Raw genomic sequence first — 19,965 nt, forward strand, 5'->3', positions numbered from 1 at the left:
ATTTGAACCTTTTTTTTTTTTTCAAAATGAGACAAATGATTGAACTATTAACAAAAACCTTTAAAACAAGAATATATATTGGGATAAAATTCTGTGAAGTGGAATATAAACAGAAATTCGAAGAAAAGAATGAATAATCTATAGTTCCTGTTAAAGAAGAGACTGATCATAAACTTTTATAAATGGGCATAATGAATGTACTATGCATGTAAAAACAATATTAGTTTATTTTTAATTATCAATATTAAGGAAATTCTATCTTTTGCAAGTAATTAAAGTTAAGGTGAAAAATTTTTAGGCTCTACCTAAAAATATCTTAGGAGATTCACCATTTTTTCAATACTTTTTTCAGAGTTACTCAAGCACAAACGTTTGAATATACTGTTCCAAAAAACCACCTCACTCTTTTTCTAATCTACAAAACCAGCAATTCTAGACTTTCTTTTTGTCTTTCCCAGTCATCAGAAAAACAGTTTTGGGTCCTTGTACTCTAAACTGTTGGTTCTCTTCCTAACGTCTGATTCTCCCTGACCTTTCTGTACCACTCTCTTTGCCCAAGTTCTTGTCTTCATCATCTCACCCAAGTCCTATTTCAGTGTTCCAACTTCTTTTTAAAAAAAAATATTTATTTATTTGATAGAGAAACAGAGACAGAGAGAGTATGTGTGTGGGTAGAGTGGGGGGGCATAAGGGAAGAGGGAGGGAGGGAGAATCTCAAGCAGACTCCCTGCTGAATGTGGAGCCCAATGTGGGGCTTGATCCCACAACCCTGAGATCATGACCTGAGCCAAGATCAACAACAAGATACTCAACCAACAGACCCACCCAGGCACCTCAGTGCTCCAGCTTCTGCTTGCCACCAGGCAAGCTGTACCACACACACTGTTGCCAGATTATTCTTCCTGAAGTTCTGTCTTGCCAGCAATAGATCTACCAGCCCACTAACTGATGGAGCTGATCTTTGAGGCATCTCAGACACTTGCTGCTTGTCCCCAACCTTCTCCAATGCCCATTCTATTTCCATTGAGACGCTGACTCTCAATTTACTATCTCTCCATCAAGATCCTTCTTCTGCCCTTAAGCCATAACCTGTGTGTAAGGCTCCCTCAAGACCTTCAACTTAAATGTACTCCTAGGGGTTTTCCAGCTTCTTATTCTTGCAGGAAGGACACTCCATTAGAATAGGTGTTCTCTCCTCAGAATCTAGCCCACAGACCTCATCCAAGTCCACCCAAAATCAGGGTCAGAGGGACAAAGGAGAAACTAGAGTAGGTTCAGCTGTGATCAGGGTCCTGCAGCGCCTTCCAGTAGCAACCTACTGTCAAACACGTCAAACACAAAGTCCCCTCCAGATAAGTCAAAGTCTAGAGTAAAACAGTTCTAACCCACCTTTACAGCTTAATTTCCGACTCTTTCCTTAAATGTATTCTATGGTTCTAGAAAAACAGAATTACTACTATACTTCATGTTCTCTGAATATCTTTGTAAAGTTCTTCCTATATAAAATTCCCATCCTTCTTACCACAGCTATAACACTAATTTCTACTTTTACCCACTCTTTAAGAGCCAGGTCACATACTACCCTCACTTTAAATAGTTTTCGTAATCCCCTAAAGGGAATAATAGCTCTCTTCTTGAAAACCTAACTACTACTACTACATGATATTGTACCATGTTATATAACACTATATTGTACATTGTATCATACTGTATATTACAATATTATATAGTACATTATATATACAATATATAAATATATATTTTATCTTTATAGAACACATGTCATTGTATATTTATACATAACATATACATTTATGTTATATATAAAATATATGTGTATTATATAATATACCGTATTATATTTATATGTGTGATATAAATATATAAATACATAATATTTTATGTAGTACTTATGTTTATATGCACACACACATTATTATATACTCATTCACTGCCTGTGTTTTTATTTTAAACCCTCTATTAAGCTGTGGGCAACCAGTGGGCAGGGGCTGTACCAGACTCATCCCTGTGTCCTCTACAGCATATAGTAGTTAAGTGATAACTATTTACTGAATTATTAACTATCTACCTATCATTGGATATTGAATAAATCTCCAAGGTTCTTGGTTCATGAACTTCTTTGTAACATAATTTTTATAAAAACCTTTATTAAATAAATTTAATTAAATTAAATAGGGTTTTGACATATTCATAAACATGAGATAATTCACAATTTAAGAATAACTAAATATAGTAAAATAAAGAAAAAAGTTTTGACATAGTTAGGTTGGAAACATACAGTTGGAAAAAATGCCCCACAATTAGGCATCAGAAAAGTTCCATTCTCTTATGTAGAGTGTATATGTTAAGGCTAATGGTCAAAAGCTAATGACAAAAACCTGGATAATAACTTGTAAATTAATGAAGAAGGGCCTTGTTCACACAGTAGGAAAGACCTTGTGGAGATTAGACCCCCCACCTTGATGACAAGTGCCTTTGCAAAGTGTGACCATAAAAAAAAGTACATTGTACTTTGTGGTAAATTACTTAAGGGGAGAGACTGTTTTATTCATCTTTGAACTCCAATAGGGCCTTGGGATTAAAATCCAAAGGTACTTGTTGATATCAATAAAGACATTTAAATGACGGTTGCCCCATTTAAAATAAGCCATCTTGCAAGACTGATGCACTACAACAATAATCTCCCCCATTTCAAAGTGTGTACTTTGTTCTCTACCATCTATGACAGCAAGTTACAACTTTTTAGCCTGAGATTCAAGTCCTCTCACAACTCTTTTTCCTTTTTTAAAAGTTTGTTTTCCTTTTCTTTCCTTCGAGTATTTTCTCTGCCAGTTAGATTGAACTTCCCGATTTTACACTTCCTTGCCTCTGTGTCTCTGGTCTTCTTATGCCATTTATCATTTTCTTCCTTGATTTTATCTTATACATAGCTTGTCTCTCTTACCAGGTTATAAATTCCTTATATCAGCGACCATATCCTATATATTCTTAATGATATTTTGTTACCTAGCACAATGTGGTAGGCACCCCCCATACACACACACACAATCTGCCAAAGGAATTACTGAATGTATGAATAAAACCGAAAGACCTCAAATCTGGAAACTACTTTATGACAAGCCATAGGGGAAAAAAAATGTTCCTTTAATTTATAGCTGGGTTCTTAAATATAAGTAGGCTTTAAAAATACCTGGGAAACTTGTTGAACATGAAAATTCTTGTTGTTAGTTGTCATAGGGGACTTGAAGGGATACCGAGAAGCAACTGTAATTGCCATATAAGATGGAATAAACTCCCGAGCCACTGTTGAGAGGAAAGAGGACGGAAAGGAAGAAACAGACCCAAGAGGATCGCAGGCACACTCCTGGCCGTGGGAGTCATCATCAAACCCTTCCTTTGTAGGAAAGTCATTTCTTGGCTGGTTTTCCTTACATCTAATCTTTGACTTTTGAAATCAGGATGACAAATGTGTTTATTTTAAGTTCCATTCACTTAAATGTACCTAGAGAAACAAGGACTCTTTTTCTCAGAACACTTTGCAGATACAGACCATATTTCAAATTGCACAATACACAGGCTGAACTATAAAAACTTTTTATCCAATAAAGCTCTTTGAAAAAAATGTCACTACATGTTAGATATTGCAAAAGATAAGCTCTGGTTATAAAGCAGCCAGGTACTGAGAGAAGTAATGTATTCTTTTTAGATGATTTCAAACAGGGGATATGAATTACAGGAAGACTTCAAGTGGTTAAGTAGAAAAGAATTTTGCCTTTCAGAAGTTTATAAAATGCCAGTATTCTAAACTTCATACACTGAACTCCTTAGGGTAGTCTGATATAGTACACGCTATCTGTCACTTCTCTATCCATTTGGCAAAGACTACATAGAGACAAATGTTACAGAGGCTCAAAAATGGAGACTTCTGGAAAAATGACCAAAGCCAGAAATAAAGTTGTACTAATTAGAAAACAAATAATTAAATGGCCAAGCCCGAATGTTATGTGATGCTGAAAAGAGAGAGATTTCTAAGGCACACCATCTGTTTTACAGTTTTTGATTTTGCTGTACTACAAATCTCCTCAGAATGGTTTTGCAATGATCTAGTTGCTAGCTCGTTTGCACAATTACTTCAGGCCAGAAATACTTATTGCACAGGATCATTTCAGAGATCAACACATTCATAGAAGAGGGCAGATATAACCCAGCTTCCAGTGCAGACTGGATTTTTAGCTCTTAAGGAAAAAAATATTATTCAAAAAAATGATTAGAAATTACCAAAGGAATACTAGAGAGTTGAAAAGAGGAGTGATATCACTGTAAGTTTCTGATATGTATCTAAAGTTACTTGGGCCCTCAAGGGTCTAATGGAAACTCTTCATCACTTCTTGACCTCTCTCAGCAGCATTAACCTGGGAGCTGAATGCTCTCACTTTCTCAAACATTCTTCATCTAACTTTGCTGGCACCACTCTCCCGATATTCTTCTCTCTGCATCAGCCATCCCTTCTCAGCACCCATAGCTGGCTTCTCCTCTTCTGGTTATCATAGTGTCCAAAGGCAGGGTCCTGGGGCCTCTTCTCCTTTCTCTCTGTATTATCTTCCTAATTTATCTCTTAGCCTAATGACCTTACATGGTGTATACACACTCATGATTCCCAAATTTATATCTCCAGCTCAAACTTCCCCAGTTCCAGGCTCATATATTTGATTATCTATTTACTATCTCCACTTGGATACCACATAAGCATTTCAGACTTTGCGTATCAAGTTGGAACTCTTGATCCACCACCCTTCCCCGGGATAAAATGCTATTTTTCCTGCAGTGTTTCCCATCTCAGTAAATGGCACCAGCATGGTCCCAGCAGCTATTACAGCAAAATCTGGAAGTCATCCTTGATTCCTCCCTTATCCTCATTCCTCATGTAAGCCACCACCAAGTCCCATCAACTACACCTGAAAAATGTATTGCATTTATTTCTCTCTGACTCTGTTGCTACCACCCCATCCAAGCCGCCATCATTTTGCAACAATGTCACTGCAGTGTAAGTCTATCAGGTATCTCCAGTACCTAGCACAGCGTCTAGCAAATAATAGGTGTGCAATAATTTTTTCATAGATGAATACTGCTTAGCAATAATTCCCATGTGTCTTTAGAAATCTCCAATCTCAGTTCCCGGACATTTTCAGAGATACGTACAGACTTAATCACTTATTGAATCATTCACTCATTCAATAGTTATTGAGTATAGATTAATTGGTACTAGGCCCCATAACATATTTGATAGTGTCTTAAAGATGACAGAAGTTTGTATCCTGCTCCTATGAAAAAGTCTGGTGGTGGGCACGCAAGGGGCTGGCACAGCAGCTCTGGGAGCTAAGAGCTCTGCTTCCTTGAATCTAGTTGTTCTGCCATGCTGTTTATGGATTCCACTTTATGGTCTAATATGGCTAGTACCTCCAGCCATCACGTCTGTATTCCATTCACCAGGAAAGAAGATGTGCCTGAGGAATGCCATATGCCCCCCATTTAAGGGCACTTCCCGAAAATTGCTCCTACTTCCACCATCATGATAACTGACAAAAGCTGGGGATAACCAGCAACAAAGACTAGATAGATAACAATGTTTCCAGCTACAAGTGAGGATCCTTATCACCAGAGGACAAAAGAGGATAAATATTGAGAGTAAGGAGCAGGTTCTTCCAAAGTTCCTATTATGACCAGGTAATGTTCTGGTACTGGAATACAAAGCTTGGTAAGACATACAAACTAGGGCGCCTAGGTGGCTCAGTGGGGTAAAGCCTCTGTCTTCAACTCAGGTCATGATCCCAGGGTCCTGGAATCGAGCCCTGCATCGGGCTCTCTGCTCAGCAGGGAATCTGCTTCCCACCATCACCTGCCTGCCTCTCTGTCTACTTGTGATCTCTGTCTGTCAAATAAATAAATAAAATCTTTAAAAAAAAAAAAAAGATCTATGCTGAAGGCAGGTAGTCTGATGGGAGAAACAATATGTAAATGAATAACTACTCAAGATTTCGGGCCAGTCTTAGAAGATCTTGGTTTTTCAAAGTCCTCAAATATTCCTTGCATCCAGAGTTGAAAGAGAAGTGGACTGTTGTTCCAGGGATTTATATCACTTATCTATACAGACTGTTCCAATATTATGGTTTTCATCATGGGCATTTCTCAGCTCTCTTCTACCAGACTTGATATCGTCATGGTACAGAGCAAAGTAGAGTTCATTCAAACCTCTATAAACACGTCTAAACAACTCTGGTAATAGTTTTAATACTTTTAAAATGCCCAATTCAGAAATGTATTAAGACTCAATAATTTTTTTTAACTTGTCAGAAGATGAAACTTATTGACTGTTTTAAGACTACAAACTACAAGACCAAATTAAAAAAAAAAAAAAAGCAATGGTAGCATGTCAAAAAGAAAAAAAAGAGGTCATCTTGTAACGTACCGTTATCCACTGGTTATCTAGTAGTTCCTTAGCTGTGATTCTGTGAGCAGGATCTACTTTCATAAGCTGTTTCAAAACACTTTTAGCTGCAAATAAGGGAAAATTCTGAAAATCTTAACTACAATTAATACCATACATTTTCTAGTCTATTTGGGATTAGGTCTATATAATGTGAGGGGAAGATTCCAATTATAAAATAAATATCATCAGAATAAATGGTTAATAAATAAAGTTTCAGGCCTAAAGTAAGGTTTTATTGCCTGGATTTGCTTGTAAATGGTCTACAGTAAAAATGGGCTAAATGATCAGCAATTTCCTCTTTAATTTTTATTATGTAATTTGTTTTTGTTGGAAGTTTTGACTGCAACAATCACAGTGAAGAGGTCACCATTTCCACAAGTAAATAGTGTTTATTTTTATGAGTAAATTTGATGACGAAATAGAGATTGAGAGTATTTGAATCATTGGCCAAGTTTCTTCTTACGTACATTTGCTTTAGGAAATAATGACAGATCTATACTTACCACAATCACTTATGGACTCCCAGATTGGATCTTCAAAACGTAGTTCTCCCTTTCTTATTAGCTCAAAAAGCTTCTCTTCTGAGCTTGCCAAAAAGGGTGGTTCTCCACATAATCTACAACAAAGGCAATTGTTTTGTTTAGATTTTTTTTAATAATCAAAATGAGGCTACCAAAAATTAAGTTTCCATAGAACTTCGAAGTAGTGATGCTTCAAATTTAAGTAAAGCGTAGCTAGAGATGGTTATCTCTCTCTGGATGTAGAAATGGGAGCAAAGGAGGTTTTGCAAGATCAGTGATGGGACCTTATATACACTGAAATCTCCAGATCTCCACATTACCCAAAGGTCTTCCAGACAGGGAAAACTTAAATAGCTTAAATAGGACCAAAATACAGGCAGATGTGTAATTTTAAATGCACAAATAATAGTGGAGATACACTTCAATGTGAGCAAAGGTAAGGTGATGCTTAAGGTACATAATTCAAACTGGACTTAAGGGAAAATATACTGAGTTATCAGAGTCCTTTGGGCATTTTCAGAGTCTAATGACTATGTAAGGGCTTTATCCATGGTAAAACACTATGCCAACATTATTAAGAATAATCCTGTGGTCTATATGCTCTGAGTCAAAACCAAAAATCCACTGAAAAGGCCACAACTCTTCAAAAATGGTATACAAAATGAAGAGAGTCTGGATGAGGAAAGTCAGATGATGATACTGATTTGACCCTTTATTCTAGAATGAAAGCTGAGCATACATAATGACCAACATCAGTAAAACCACTGGCAGTATGTATAAAGTAAACATGGGCTTGAGGCACATTCTGTAGCACAGGGACTGTGTGTCTTCAAGATCTTGTAAAAGGAAGTATTGTATTAGTACGCCTGTGGCTCTGTTGGTTAAGCCTCTGGCTCTTGATTTCGGCTCAGGTCATGATCTCAGAGTCATGAGATTGAGCCCTAAGACCAGAGACAGCTCCACACTGCTTGTCCATCTCATCCCCCTTAGGCCCTCCCCACCTCATGCACACATGTACACACTCTCTCTCTAAAATCAATCAATCTTTTATTTTTTTTTTAAAGGAAGCATTATACTATATTTCACAATGAGTCTGGTCAGTAAGTAATCCAGTCCAAAACTACAAGAACTTGCTTAAAAGCCAAGTTCAATTCTTCATTGTATATTCTCAACACATGTTAGTCATTATCTTTACTGTCAACCCCGAAAACTAAGTACAAAACTATGGCCAACAGATCTTCCCAATGATGACAAGACAGAAGCTGGACCGGGACTTGTCACAGAGGCAACACTGGATGTCTATTGTTCAACTCTCAGGATTATATTTTTCTAACTTTATGACTCAAAGAATAAAATGGCATAACCTCATTATACTTGCCAAATGCTAGCCCATCATGTACATAAGTCTAATGATCTCTAAGTCTCCAAGCAGTTAGATTTTTACTAATTTTTAAAGTTCTTTTAAAATATTTGCCATGAATATTTTTTAATTAATCTAAATTTGATAAATATTTAACATGATAATGAGGATGAGGATGAGGATGATTTCCTAGGGAAAAAGTTGCTTTCATCCTTGTAGTTTATCAACCTAGGCTGGAAAACAGAGCTTTTCATTTGCAATAGCTTCTTGCTAGGAGATCAGTATTTATCAAGTTGTTCTACAATCTCTTATTTTAATACTTTTTATTTCTCCAGTTCATTCTGACCCTCCTGTCTCTGATTTTATTTGCCTCACTAGTGTTTAGTTTTAAAATGCAATAAAAAAAGGCCAGAAAAATGGTCTTATGGACAATTACTATCTATTATAACAAGTACAGGCCAGCAAAAGTCCAGCTCATTGAGTCTGTTAACAACCAGTGATATGCACATTCACCAATTTCTTAGCTGCTCCTGCACTGCCTGACTAGCACGCAGCTATAGCTCAAGGGCTGTGTTTTAAAAAAAGTCCCCCTTTTTTCTGTCCTTTGCAATTTTATTTACACAAAATGTATCTAATGGTTGGTCAATCAGCAGCATATGAAATTTTACAACAGCAATTTTCTGCACATCCAGTAAAAGGGAATCCAAGACATGAAAAATGCCTCTTAAAGCCTTTCTATTATTTTCAGTTGCCTATGTCCCAGGAATCACAACAGCAGAGGATAGTACCCGTGAAGAGTATTCATGTTAATTTCACCTTGAGAAAGTATGTTATCATTGTCCAATTAAGCAGAAATGAATCAGGGGTAACTGATAAACAAGAAAATAACCCCCCTGGAGAAGGTAATATGTTTGTGCCCTTGGTGAAAGAAATTATCTATAAGAACACCAGGCTCAGGCAAATTAATGAATAGGCACTGATTAGCTAAGTAAAAGTCTACTGTAAAGGAAAAAAGATGTCATTACAATGACATGCAGCCATGCTCTGAAGCAGAAAAATTAAAATTATATCTTTAAGAAGGAGAAAAAATTTTAGATGTGTACTACACTCTTTCTTTAACAAGAAATTCAAACTAAGCAGGCAGCAAACATCACATGAATTGTGTAATAATAGATTACATATATTCTGTTTGACTTGTCTGGAAATTCTTACAAGTATAAAACACTAATTTAAAATACTGATACTTTTAATTAAAAACTGAGACTCGGAATTTTTACGGTACAATTCTAATTAGCACAAAATAATGATCAAAAACTTTGTGAATACATTTACACTTTATGAAATCTATGCAGTGATGTGTGTTGACCATCTGAGTTACAACTACAATCAGATCTTCCAGTTCTTACTGCCTGTGATTCCATTTCACAGCACTGCGAAAATGTAACTACTCTGATGTCAATATTTAGAAATGATCTGGAAGAGGGAGTGCACAGTGAAATCTCCAGTATGACCATAAAACTAATGTTGCATCAGCATAAAAATGTTCATACTCACCATGAGGCAGAACAATGGCCACTAACTTTTCAGAACGCCTCTTAGACAATTCGTTTTAATTCAATTTTACAAACATATATTGAGCACGTCTTCATGCCTACTATGGTACCAGATATGAGGGAGGCAAAGATGAATAATATAAATTCTCTGTCCTTCATGGACTTTGGAGCAAGGAGAACAAAAACAGAAAAAAATACACACACTCTAATAATTATATCACAATCCCAAAATTTGTATGGAACCAGAAGTGACCCCGAATTGCTAAGGAAATGTTGAAAAAGGAAAACAAAACTGGCGGCATCACATTGCCTGATTTCAAGCTTTACTACAAAGCTGTGATCACTGAGACAGCATGGTGCTGGCACAAAAACAGACACATAGACCAGTGGAACAGAGCAGAGAGCCCAGATATGGACCATCAATGCTATGGTCAAATAATCTTCGACAAGCAGGAAAAAATATCTGGTGGAAAAAAGACAGTCTTTTCAATAAATGGTGCTGGGAAAATTGGACAGCTATGTATAAAAGAATGAAACTCGACCATTCTCTTACACCATACACAAAGATAAACTCGAAATGGATAAAAGACCTCAACATGAGGCAGGAAATCTATCAAAATCCTAGAGAAGAACATAGGCAGTAACCTCTTCGACATGGGCCATGGCACCTTCTTTAAAGACATGTCTCCAAAGGCAAAGGAAACAAAAGTGAAAATGAACTTTTGGGACTTCATCAAGATCAAAAGTTTCTGCACAGCAAAGGAAACACTCAATAATAATTATATTACAATAATATAATCCATTTTTTAAAAGTGCTATGAGAACATAGGAAAGTGAACAGTTCTATCAAATTCACACATGTGCCAATTCTCCTGATGAAATATTATTGTTTTTCTTTCAGTGTTATTGTTTCACATGCATTTTTGTCTGTTTCTTTAAACCCTCTGCAGAGTGTGGGAATGTATGTACATAATGAATGCAGGAACTCTGCTGGGGTAGATAGGAATTAGGGAAACAGAAGGCATTAATGTTTGAGCTGGAGGGCCCAGGAGAAAGGTTAGTAGAGAAGTGAAAAAACATTGTAAGCAGAGGGAACTGCATGAGCAAAGACTCAGACATGTGATACAGGGTATGTGACTCATAAAGAATGGCCTAGAGTGCCTAAAGCATACAGCAGGTGCATGGAAACACAGTTAGCCCGAGACTGGAAAGGTATGCTGGAGCTAGGTTGTGAGAGGCTTGCCGCTCGCTGTGCCATGCAGGGAGGCTCTGCCATTCTTCTATAACAAGGGAGAATTACCAGAGGTTGTGAATCAGAAAAACAGTACAATCAGATCTGTGATTTAGAAAGACAATCCTGACAGCGATGGGAAGGATGAATTGGGGACGGAGACTGGAAGCAGGGAGAACAGTCAGACAGACATTATAATATTCTAGAAGATGGATCATAAGGAGAAATGATACGAGTGAAGAGAAATGAAGGAAGACATGAGGACACTGCAAAGAAAAAATGAACAGGACGTGGGGTTTGATGGAATCTTGAGGGTGAGCCCAAAACAGCGATATTTTCGGTAGCAGTAAGAGGACTGGGAACCATAGGATAGTCCCCAGATACTGGGCGGAGCCCCTGTCCAATTAGTGTTCACTCCTCACATTTGCCTGGTGCCCAGGGCAGCCAAGTACCAGGCCCCAGTACCTCTCTCTACCCCATGGGCTATAAGTGACTCTCTCGAGAAAATAGAAAGAAACTTCCTGATCTGGAGCAGAAGATCAGAGGGGTGGGGATGTTAAGCAAGTTTTCACTTGGCTCAGAGAGCACCAGATATTGCAGCATTCAGAGGTCAATGAAAAGCAAATCTGTATAAGTTTATAGTATTAAAAACTATGTACTGGATTTAGCTGAAAACTAATAAGAGAGCTTTTACAATGGCTTCCCAATTGTGTTTTCAGTCACTTTTTAAAAATCTCTATCGTCGAGTCTTCATTTAAAGTCTATGTAATTCTAGTCTGCTGTTAGAGACCATCCATTCATTTTAAACTGCATGTTTAGCGGGCTACTTACAGAAGGTACATTATGACACCTATGCTCCAAATGTCACACTGCTGGCTGTAGTCATGGGCATTGATAACTTCAGGGGCTGCCAAATAAGCAGAAATGAAATAGTATTAATAATACAATAAATGAAGTTTAAACGCTTAAACACAAAGCATGAAAAATGTGCTGATGTGTTGTAATTTATTCCCCCACAGGGAAAAAGAGAACCAACAGCAGATGTTAAATGAATAATGTACGGGACTTAACAATTGATGTCACTGTACCCTCACTCCTGTCATTAGCTTCTAATGGAAGGATGGCATAAACTGTGTAACTAAATGTACTTCTCCATTCCTCTGAAATTGTTAAGAAATGATTTTGCGAAGATTGTGTAGTTATAGTAGAAGACAACAGTATCTCAGTTCTTTTCCCAAAATAGAACTGAATATATGCCTTAAGTGGATATAATTTAAAGCAAGCCCAATATGTGGAAATCTGGATTCACAGAGAAACTAAGATAAATGGTTAAAATCATTATAGTAAAATAATAATAAGAATAATAATATCACTCCTATGAGAGAATATGAGTTAATTTACACATTTTCTAAATGAGAAAACTAAGACAAAGAGAAAGCTCCTACAACAAAACTGGATCAAAAACCAACTAGGACCAGGATCTGGGTACTCCTGACTCCCCAACTCTGTGCTCCATACTTTATAATGTGTTCATAATACGGCTCCTTTAAACAATCTCCTCAAAGTAGTTGTGTGGTGGGGGGGAGCGATTTACTTTAAATCGCACGTTTTAATGATTAGATAACTTTATAATGGCTGGCTTTTTAGATGGCTTTTAAAATGTCACATATGATATTTCAGGAATAGTCTATTGTGCCTCTATGTCTAGGGAGCAAACATCTTTCTTTAAGGAGAAAGAAAGAATAGAACAGATATAAACATAAAAATGAAATATAGGTGTATATATTTCAATAGAATTATAATGTTTACAAAAGCACTTTTTTGTAAATTATGTTATTTCTGTAAATCACATGAAGAAACTTGTGAGATGGTTATATAGGCATTTGGCTCACTTTGCCAGTGAGGAGACTAAGGTTCAGGTATAGGAAGTGACTTGCCTCAAGTTACACAGCTACCGAGTGCCTCCCACATAAAAGGTGTTTTTATTTTAGAAGAGTTTCATTCTCCTACCATACATACACACACACACACACACACACACACACACACACACACCTTTTATAACTACTAAAAGCAAATGGCATTTCACTTCCTCTGCCTCCTGTCAAAGGAACTAAAAAGCAACAAAAAGGAACCAAAAAGTAAAAAGAAGAAACAATGAGTAAAGGCTCAACTATAGATAATTAACAAAACTGAGTTACTCATTTCCAAGTCATTGAAAAATAATTAGCATTTTCCTCTAAGCAACTATTATTCCTTACCTCTACTTAAACTCTTTAAATACTGAATCACTCAAGTTCAGGTGGCTCTGTAGTATTGAGTCTCCGACAAGGGCAAGTCTATGACTTGCATCCACACTGGGTGCCCTCACTGCGGGGGCCGGGAGGGTGGCCTCAGTCTCTCAGAGTCATCTTAATGACTGGGGGGCAGGGTGGGGGGAGTGTCTCCGTGTGTGCTGCCATCACAGCTCTCACAGGGAGGCAGAGGCCAGAGTAACGGTGCCAGGGAGCCATTTAGGAAGTCAGCAAAGCTCTACAAACCATCTGTCTTCTCTCTTGTTCTCTCACTTGTTATCAGTGTAGACAGCTAATAAGCAGGCATAAAACTCAGGGTGCTTGGATATATTTTCCCCATGTAACTACAGACCAGATGTCTTTTGCCAACAGGAGGATATGAACAGAATCTAAAGTAGCCTTTTCCCAAATAAGATAAAACAGTTTCAAGACTTAATACATCAAGGAGGGGGGAAAACAACAACAACAAAACCAGAACTAGGTATACTCCTCGGCAAGAAAAATGAATGAACTACAGATACGACATGGGTTAAGTCTCAAAATCATGACATGGAACAGACAAAGACAGAAACAAGAACGTAAGCTGTCTGATTCAATTTAAATGAAGTTCTAGACAAGCAGAATTAAGCTTTGGTGATAAAAATCATCTGTGGTTGCTGTGGTCTGTGTGGGAGACTAACAGAGAGAGACACAAAGGAATTTTCTGGGGTGACAGAGATGTTCTGTAGCTTCACTGGTGTGGTGATTCTATAAGCATATGTACTGGTCAAAAGTCATCAAACTTTACTCTTAAAATTTGTGCATTTTATTATATGGAAATGATATTTCAATAAAGTAAGATTTTTCTAAAGAAATCTCTAAAAGGTACAAAAAGATTTGCCAAAGCCTCATCTTGGTGGATGACTTTAATAACTCTCTCAGAAATCAACAGAGGCAAACAAAATTAACAACATGGAAAGTTTAAATCACAAAGGTATCCCATTGGATTTTATAAATACATACGCAGAGAAATTTTTGTGCTCAACAAAGGAGGAATATACATATTTTCTAAATATCCAGTGCAACATTTGCAAAAACCAACCATGTGTTCAATCACAAAAAAATTCCTAAAAGTTGAAAACCATTAAGTCACAATTGCCTACGCCAATGAAGAAAACCAGACAGAAAAACCAAAAGGCTAGGAAAACTACCACATATTCACATGAATGTCAAACACATTCTGATCACCTGGAAAATTATAAAAGCTCTTCTAAATAATTCTTAGATTAAAGACTAAAACTAAAATGAGAGACTATTAAGAAATGAATAATAGAAGACTGTCTAGCAAAAAAAAAAAATGGTCAAGAAAATACTCGGAGTGAGCAAAGAAATACTCAGACTGAACATAAATAACCATTTAAAAAAATTAACTGTTTAAAAAAATAACCATTTTTTAAAACCATTTAACTTAGGAAGTTAAAAAAATAAACCAAAAGAAAATAGAATAAATCCAGAAAAATGAAAGCAGAAATTTTTAAAAAAGATTTTATTTATTTATTTGAGAGAGAGAGAGAGAGAAATGACAAATAGGCAGAAAGGCAGGCAGAGAGAGGGTAAAGCAGGCTCCCCCTGAGCAGAAAGCCAGATGTGGGGCTCGGATGCCAGGACCCTGAGATCATGACCTCTGCTGAAGGCAGAGGCTTAACCCACTGAGCCACCCAGGTGCCCCTAAAAACAGAAATTAATGAAAAAGTCAACCAAATAATATTAGACTTGAGCTGGTTCCTTGAAAGCCCAATAAATTGTCCTAACCACTAACAAATTTGATCAAGAAAAAAATAGTTTGTATTATTACAAGAGCTTAAATTGAGCACTGTCAGGTATTGTGCTAAGCACTTTACATATATTTTCTTGTTTAATTCTCACGTCAACCTGATAAGAAAGATCTTATTATTACCATCCTAAGTATATCCTCTCCCCTTCCCTGTTTTATTTTTCTTTCTTAGCACTTCTTTCTAACATCCCAGGTAATAGCAGACGTTTTACTTCTTTATTTTAATGTTTGCACCAACATGACATTTTTATGCTTTGTTCACTGTTGTATTCCCAGTACCCAGACCAGTCCTGACACAAAGTAGACCCTCAACAATTTGATAAGTGGATGACATAATCTCCATTATACAGCTGTAGAACCACAAATGAGTTAAATTGTTTGCCCAGGGCTCACCAGACTAAGTAGAAGAGCTGGACTCCTGAGTTAGCCAAGTGATGTCACAGGCCATATTGCTAATCTTACATCACATGACCATCTTAAAAAATATTAGGAGTTATTAGGGGGATAGGCACAGATACATAGGAGAATCAGAAAATTATAATATATGCATATTTATGCCAATAAAACTTAAAATCTCAAAGTAATGTGCAATTTTCTAGAAAAATATAAATTATCAAAATGATTCAAAAAGGTGTGGAAAACTTGAATAACCCAATATAAGTTGAAAATATAATAGAAACTTAACCTACCAAAAGGTATCAGGGCCAAAAAAATTTTTAGGGGAAATTTCATCAAATTAGTAGTTTATTAATGTAACAGATAACTTCTGTTACTTAAGTGATTTGAGCACATGCCATTCTATTTTTTAAATGAGGCTACCATAACACTGACATCAAAAAAGACAAAGACAGCACAAAAGAAAGAAATCAACACTCAAAACTCTTAAGTAAAGTGGTGACAAATTGAATAAAGCAGTTTATTAACGCAAGTGGAGTTTAATATAAAAGTGCAAGGATGGTTCAACATTTTTGAGACCTATTAATGCAATTATTTCACCAATAAATTTAAAGAGAAAAATATATAATCATTTCTTGGGTACAGATTTGAATAGACATTTCATCAGAGAAGATTATCAATGACTAATAACTACATGAAAAGATGCTCAACATCATTGGTCATTAGGAAAATTAAATTACCAAATTAAAAACCACAATGAGATACTACTTTATACCCATTAGAGTGATTATAATTAGAAAGAAAGGTAATTATCAAGAGTCAACAAGGATACAAAGAAACTGGAACCCTCATACAGTTGTTAGTAGAAAGGTCAAATGCTACATTCACTTTGAAAAAACATTTGGCAGTTTCTTAAAAAATCAAACATAAAGATGCAGGTGTCTGGGTGGTTCAGTTGGTTAAGGGTCTGCTTGGACTCAGGTCATTCTCCCGGGGTTCTGGGATGGAGACCTGCATCAGGTTCCCTGCTCAGCAGGGAGCCTGGTTCTCCCTCTGCCTGGTTCTCCCTCTGCCTCCTCTGCTCCCCGACTTGTGCTCTCTCTCTAATAAATAAATAAATAATTTTTTAAAAAAGTTAAACATAGTCTACAACCCAGCAACTTCACTCTTCGGTAGCTACCCAAGGAAAATGTGTCCACATTAAAATTTGTACACAGTGGTTCACAGCAGCATTATTCATAATAGCCACAAACTGGAAACAATCTATATGTCCATCAGCTAGTGGATAAATAAAATGTGCCGTCTCCATACAACCCACAACAGTTCAGAAATATAAAGGGCTAGACTACAGAAACAACAAGAAGATACTTCAAAAACCTTATGCTAAGTGAAAGAAGTCTGACATAAAAGATAACATATGTATGACTCTGTTTAGATGAAAAAATAAATATAGATTCGTGGTGAGCTGGGGCTGGGATGGGAATAAAATCAAGGTCAAATGGGCACGAGGCAACATTCTGAGGTAGAATTATTCTAAAACTGAATTGTGGTGATGGCTGTACAACTCTGTGAATGTAGGAAAAATCACTGAATAGTACATTTTTACGGCATTTAAATAGTACTTCAGTAAAGCTATTAAAAGTTTCACTCAGAAAAATGGTAAACTGTTGCTTTACAAAATATATTTAATCAGTAGCTTTAGGATGTACCAACTGATGGCAATAAAATTGGATAGGAATTGGAAAGAAGCAAAACACACACATGATTTCAGCATGAGTTGACGAACCCAATAATTAAGTTTGGGGTATGGTTACCTAAGAGATACAAGCAACTATAAGAAGAGTCCAACAAAGGAAAACAATAGAAACTACAATCTTTAAAGATAAGAACTGGGAGAAAAAAGCTGAAACAGTGAGATTATTTGATCTAAGAAAAGAAAAAGTATCTTGATCAGGGCCAGTAAGTCAAATTATGGGCAAAATCAAATTACTTGAGGGTTTTTTTCTATTTTTTTTTTTAATTGTAGTTGACATACAACATTATGTTAGTTTCAGATATAAGACATAGTGATTCTATGCTTATGTACATTATTAAGTGATCACCATGAAAAGTCTAGGTACTATAGAAAGTTATAATAATATTATTGACTATATTCTCTATGCCATACTTTACATCCCCGTGACTTACTTATTTAATAATTGCAAGATTATACCTCTTAATCCCCTTTACTTATTTTGCCCATCTACCCCTAAACTACCAGTTTGTTCTCTGTATCTACAAGTCTGTTTCTGTTTTGTTTTGTTTGTTCATTTGTTTTATTTTTTTAGATTCCTCATTTAAGTGAAGTCATATGGTATTTTCTTCTCTGTCTGATTTATTTAACTTAGCATAATACTCTCTAGGTCCATCTGTGTTGTTGCAAAAGGCAAGATTTCATTCTTTCTTATGGCTGAGTAATAACACTCTTCCATACCACATCTTCTTTATCTATTCCTCTAGTGATGGACACATAAGTTGCTTCCCTGTCATGGCTACTGTAAATAATACTGCAGTGAACATGGAAGTACACATATCTTTCCAAATTAGGTCTTTATTTTCTTCACATACTTAGAAGTGGAATTATTGTATCATATGGCATTCCTATTTTTAACTTTTTGAGGAACCACCACACTGTTTTCCATCATGGTTACACCAATTTACATTCCCACCAACAGTTCACAAGGGGGCCTTTTCTCCTCATTCTTGCCAACGTGTGTTGTTTCTTGTGTTGTTGATTTTAGCCATTCTGACAGGTGTAAGGTGTTACCTTCTTGTGGTTTTGATTTGCATTTCTCTGATGATGAGTGAGGTTGAGCGTCTTTTTATGTGTCTGTTGGCCATCTGTGTGTCTTCTTTGGAGAAATGTGTGCTCATGTCATCTGCCCATTTTTTTAATCAAATTGGTTTTTTTGGTATTGAGTTTTAGGAGTTCTTTCAAGTTGCTCAAGTTTTAATCTACAGTAATGGTTCTACCTCCTTATATAGAAAGATCATTTTAAATCAACTAACTTACCCATATAGATAGGAGTCCCACATGTGGTCTGCAGCATGGCTTCACTCCTTCCGTGCTTCTTCACTGCTAAGCCAAAATCAGTCACCTGGAAAAAGAAACTCAGTCACCTGCTTTCCTTGTCCCAGAGTTTACTCGTTCAAAGGTAGGAGTTCCAACACACTGTAATTGCACTGTATTTAATTCAGAGATACAAGCAGATGGAGGGGCTTTGCTTGTAGTACCACTGAGGACCTTGCTATCACTTCCCATCCACCCCTCTTTGTGAAGAAGAAACAAAACAGTGACAAAGAGAACCTTGGTTTCTCCCACCTGGAGGAAACACCCGTGATACTGATTGCTCATTCTTTCTAATTCAACTTAGCAGTTCAACATAGGAAGTTATATGTCGAAAGAAAGCATTTAACTTTTTCAGATAAAAAAGTTATTTTTGAAAACCTCTTTCATTGTAAAATACATTCTGGCTGTAGTATGTTTATTACCTATTTTTTCTGACACTCGAGCTATGTTCCAGTTTAAAGCCCTGTTACAAATGCAATCATTATCCTTGTCAGGACTCACAGAAGCTGCCTCTTTCTATAATTATTTATGAGACACTATCTCTGGTAAATACTGTCTTTTCTTTATTATGACTTCCTTTGTGTTTCTAGAGTTTATTAATTAAAACAATTACTACACTATTAAAAACTACAAGAAGCAAATTAGCAGGGAAAAAAGCGGCCATAGAGCTACAAATCCACTAGAGGCCTCCTGCTGCAACTGCATTCTTTCTGCTCAGTTTCAAATCGGGGCCAGTACACATACGGTTATTAAATATTCAGTATGTGCCCTTGGTCTTGTCTCTCAGGTTGGAACAGCCTTGGGCTGAAAGCAGAAAAACAGGCACATTTATTGATCATACAACCAAAGATAGGCTCTTGGTCCACAGACACTGAATGCAAAGTTTCCAGGGACTTCTGGAATAAGAAAATGTTCCTATCAATATGTGATACCACTATTTTTCTAAATAGAAAAATATTTCTATATTTCTCCAGGAGTTTTCACAATTATCCCACTTGGAGCATTATAATATATATCCTTCTCCACAGAAAATCTACACAGATCTCAAATATATAAAAGTTTTCATGATTAATTCGGTTCTTTGGAGTGCAATTATTCCTTCATTTACCAAATACTAAGTGAGCACATACTATGTTTTCAGGTACCAATGGTGAATAAAACATGCATAATTCCTGCCCTT

The 19,965-nt window shown here is 36.4% G+C and overlaps 1 protein-coding gene across 8 annotated transcripts in view; it reads right to left on the reverse strand.

Moving 5' to 3' along the window:
- Positions 1–19,965, reverse strand: part of STK33 (serine/threonine kinase 33) — a 155,506-nt gene that overhangs the window by 29,890 nt on the left and 105,651 nt on the right. For all 8 annotated transcript variants that reach the window (XM_082683113.1, XM_082683114.1, XM_082683109.1 and 5 more), the window contains 4 exons: positions 18,729–18,813; positions 12,005–12,080; positions 7,012–7,124; positions 6,488–6,573 (listed from right to left, as the gene is read on the reverse strand). In XM_082683113.1, coding sequence (XP_082539239.1) covers positions 6,488–6,573; positions 7,012–7,124; positions 12,005–12,080; positions 18,729–18,813 — 360 coding nt within the window. The remainder of the gene's footprint in view (positions 1–6,487; positions 6,574–7,011; positions 7,125–12,004; positions 12,081–18,728; positions 18,814–19,965) is intronic.

Source organism: Mustela nivalis, assembly GCF_964662115.1.
Source record: "Mustela nivalis genome assembly, chromosome: 9".
Lineage (NCBI taxonomy): Eukaryota > Metazoa > Chordata > Mammalia > Carnivora > Mustelidae > Mustela > Mustela nivalis.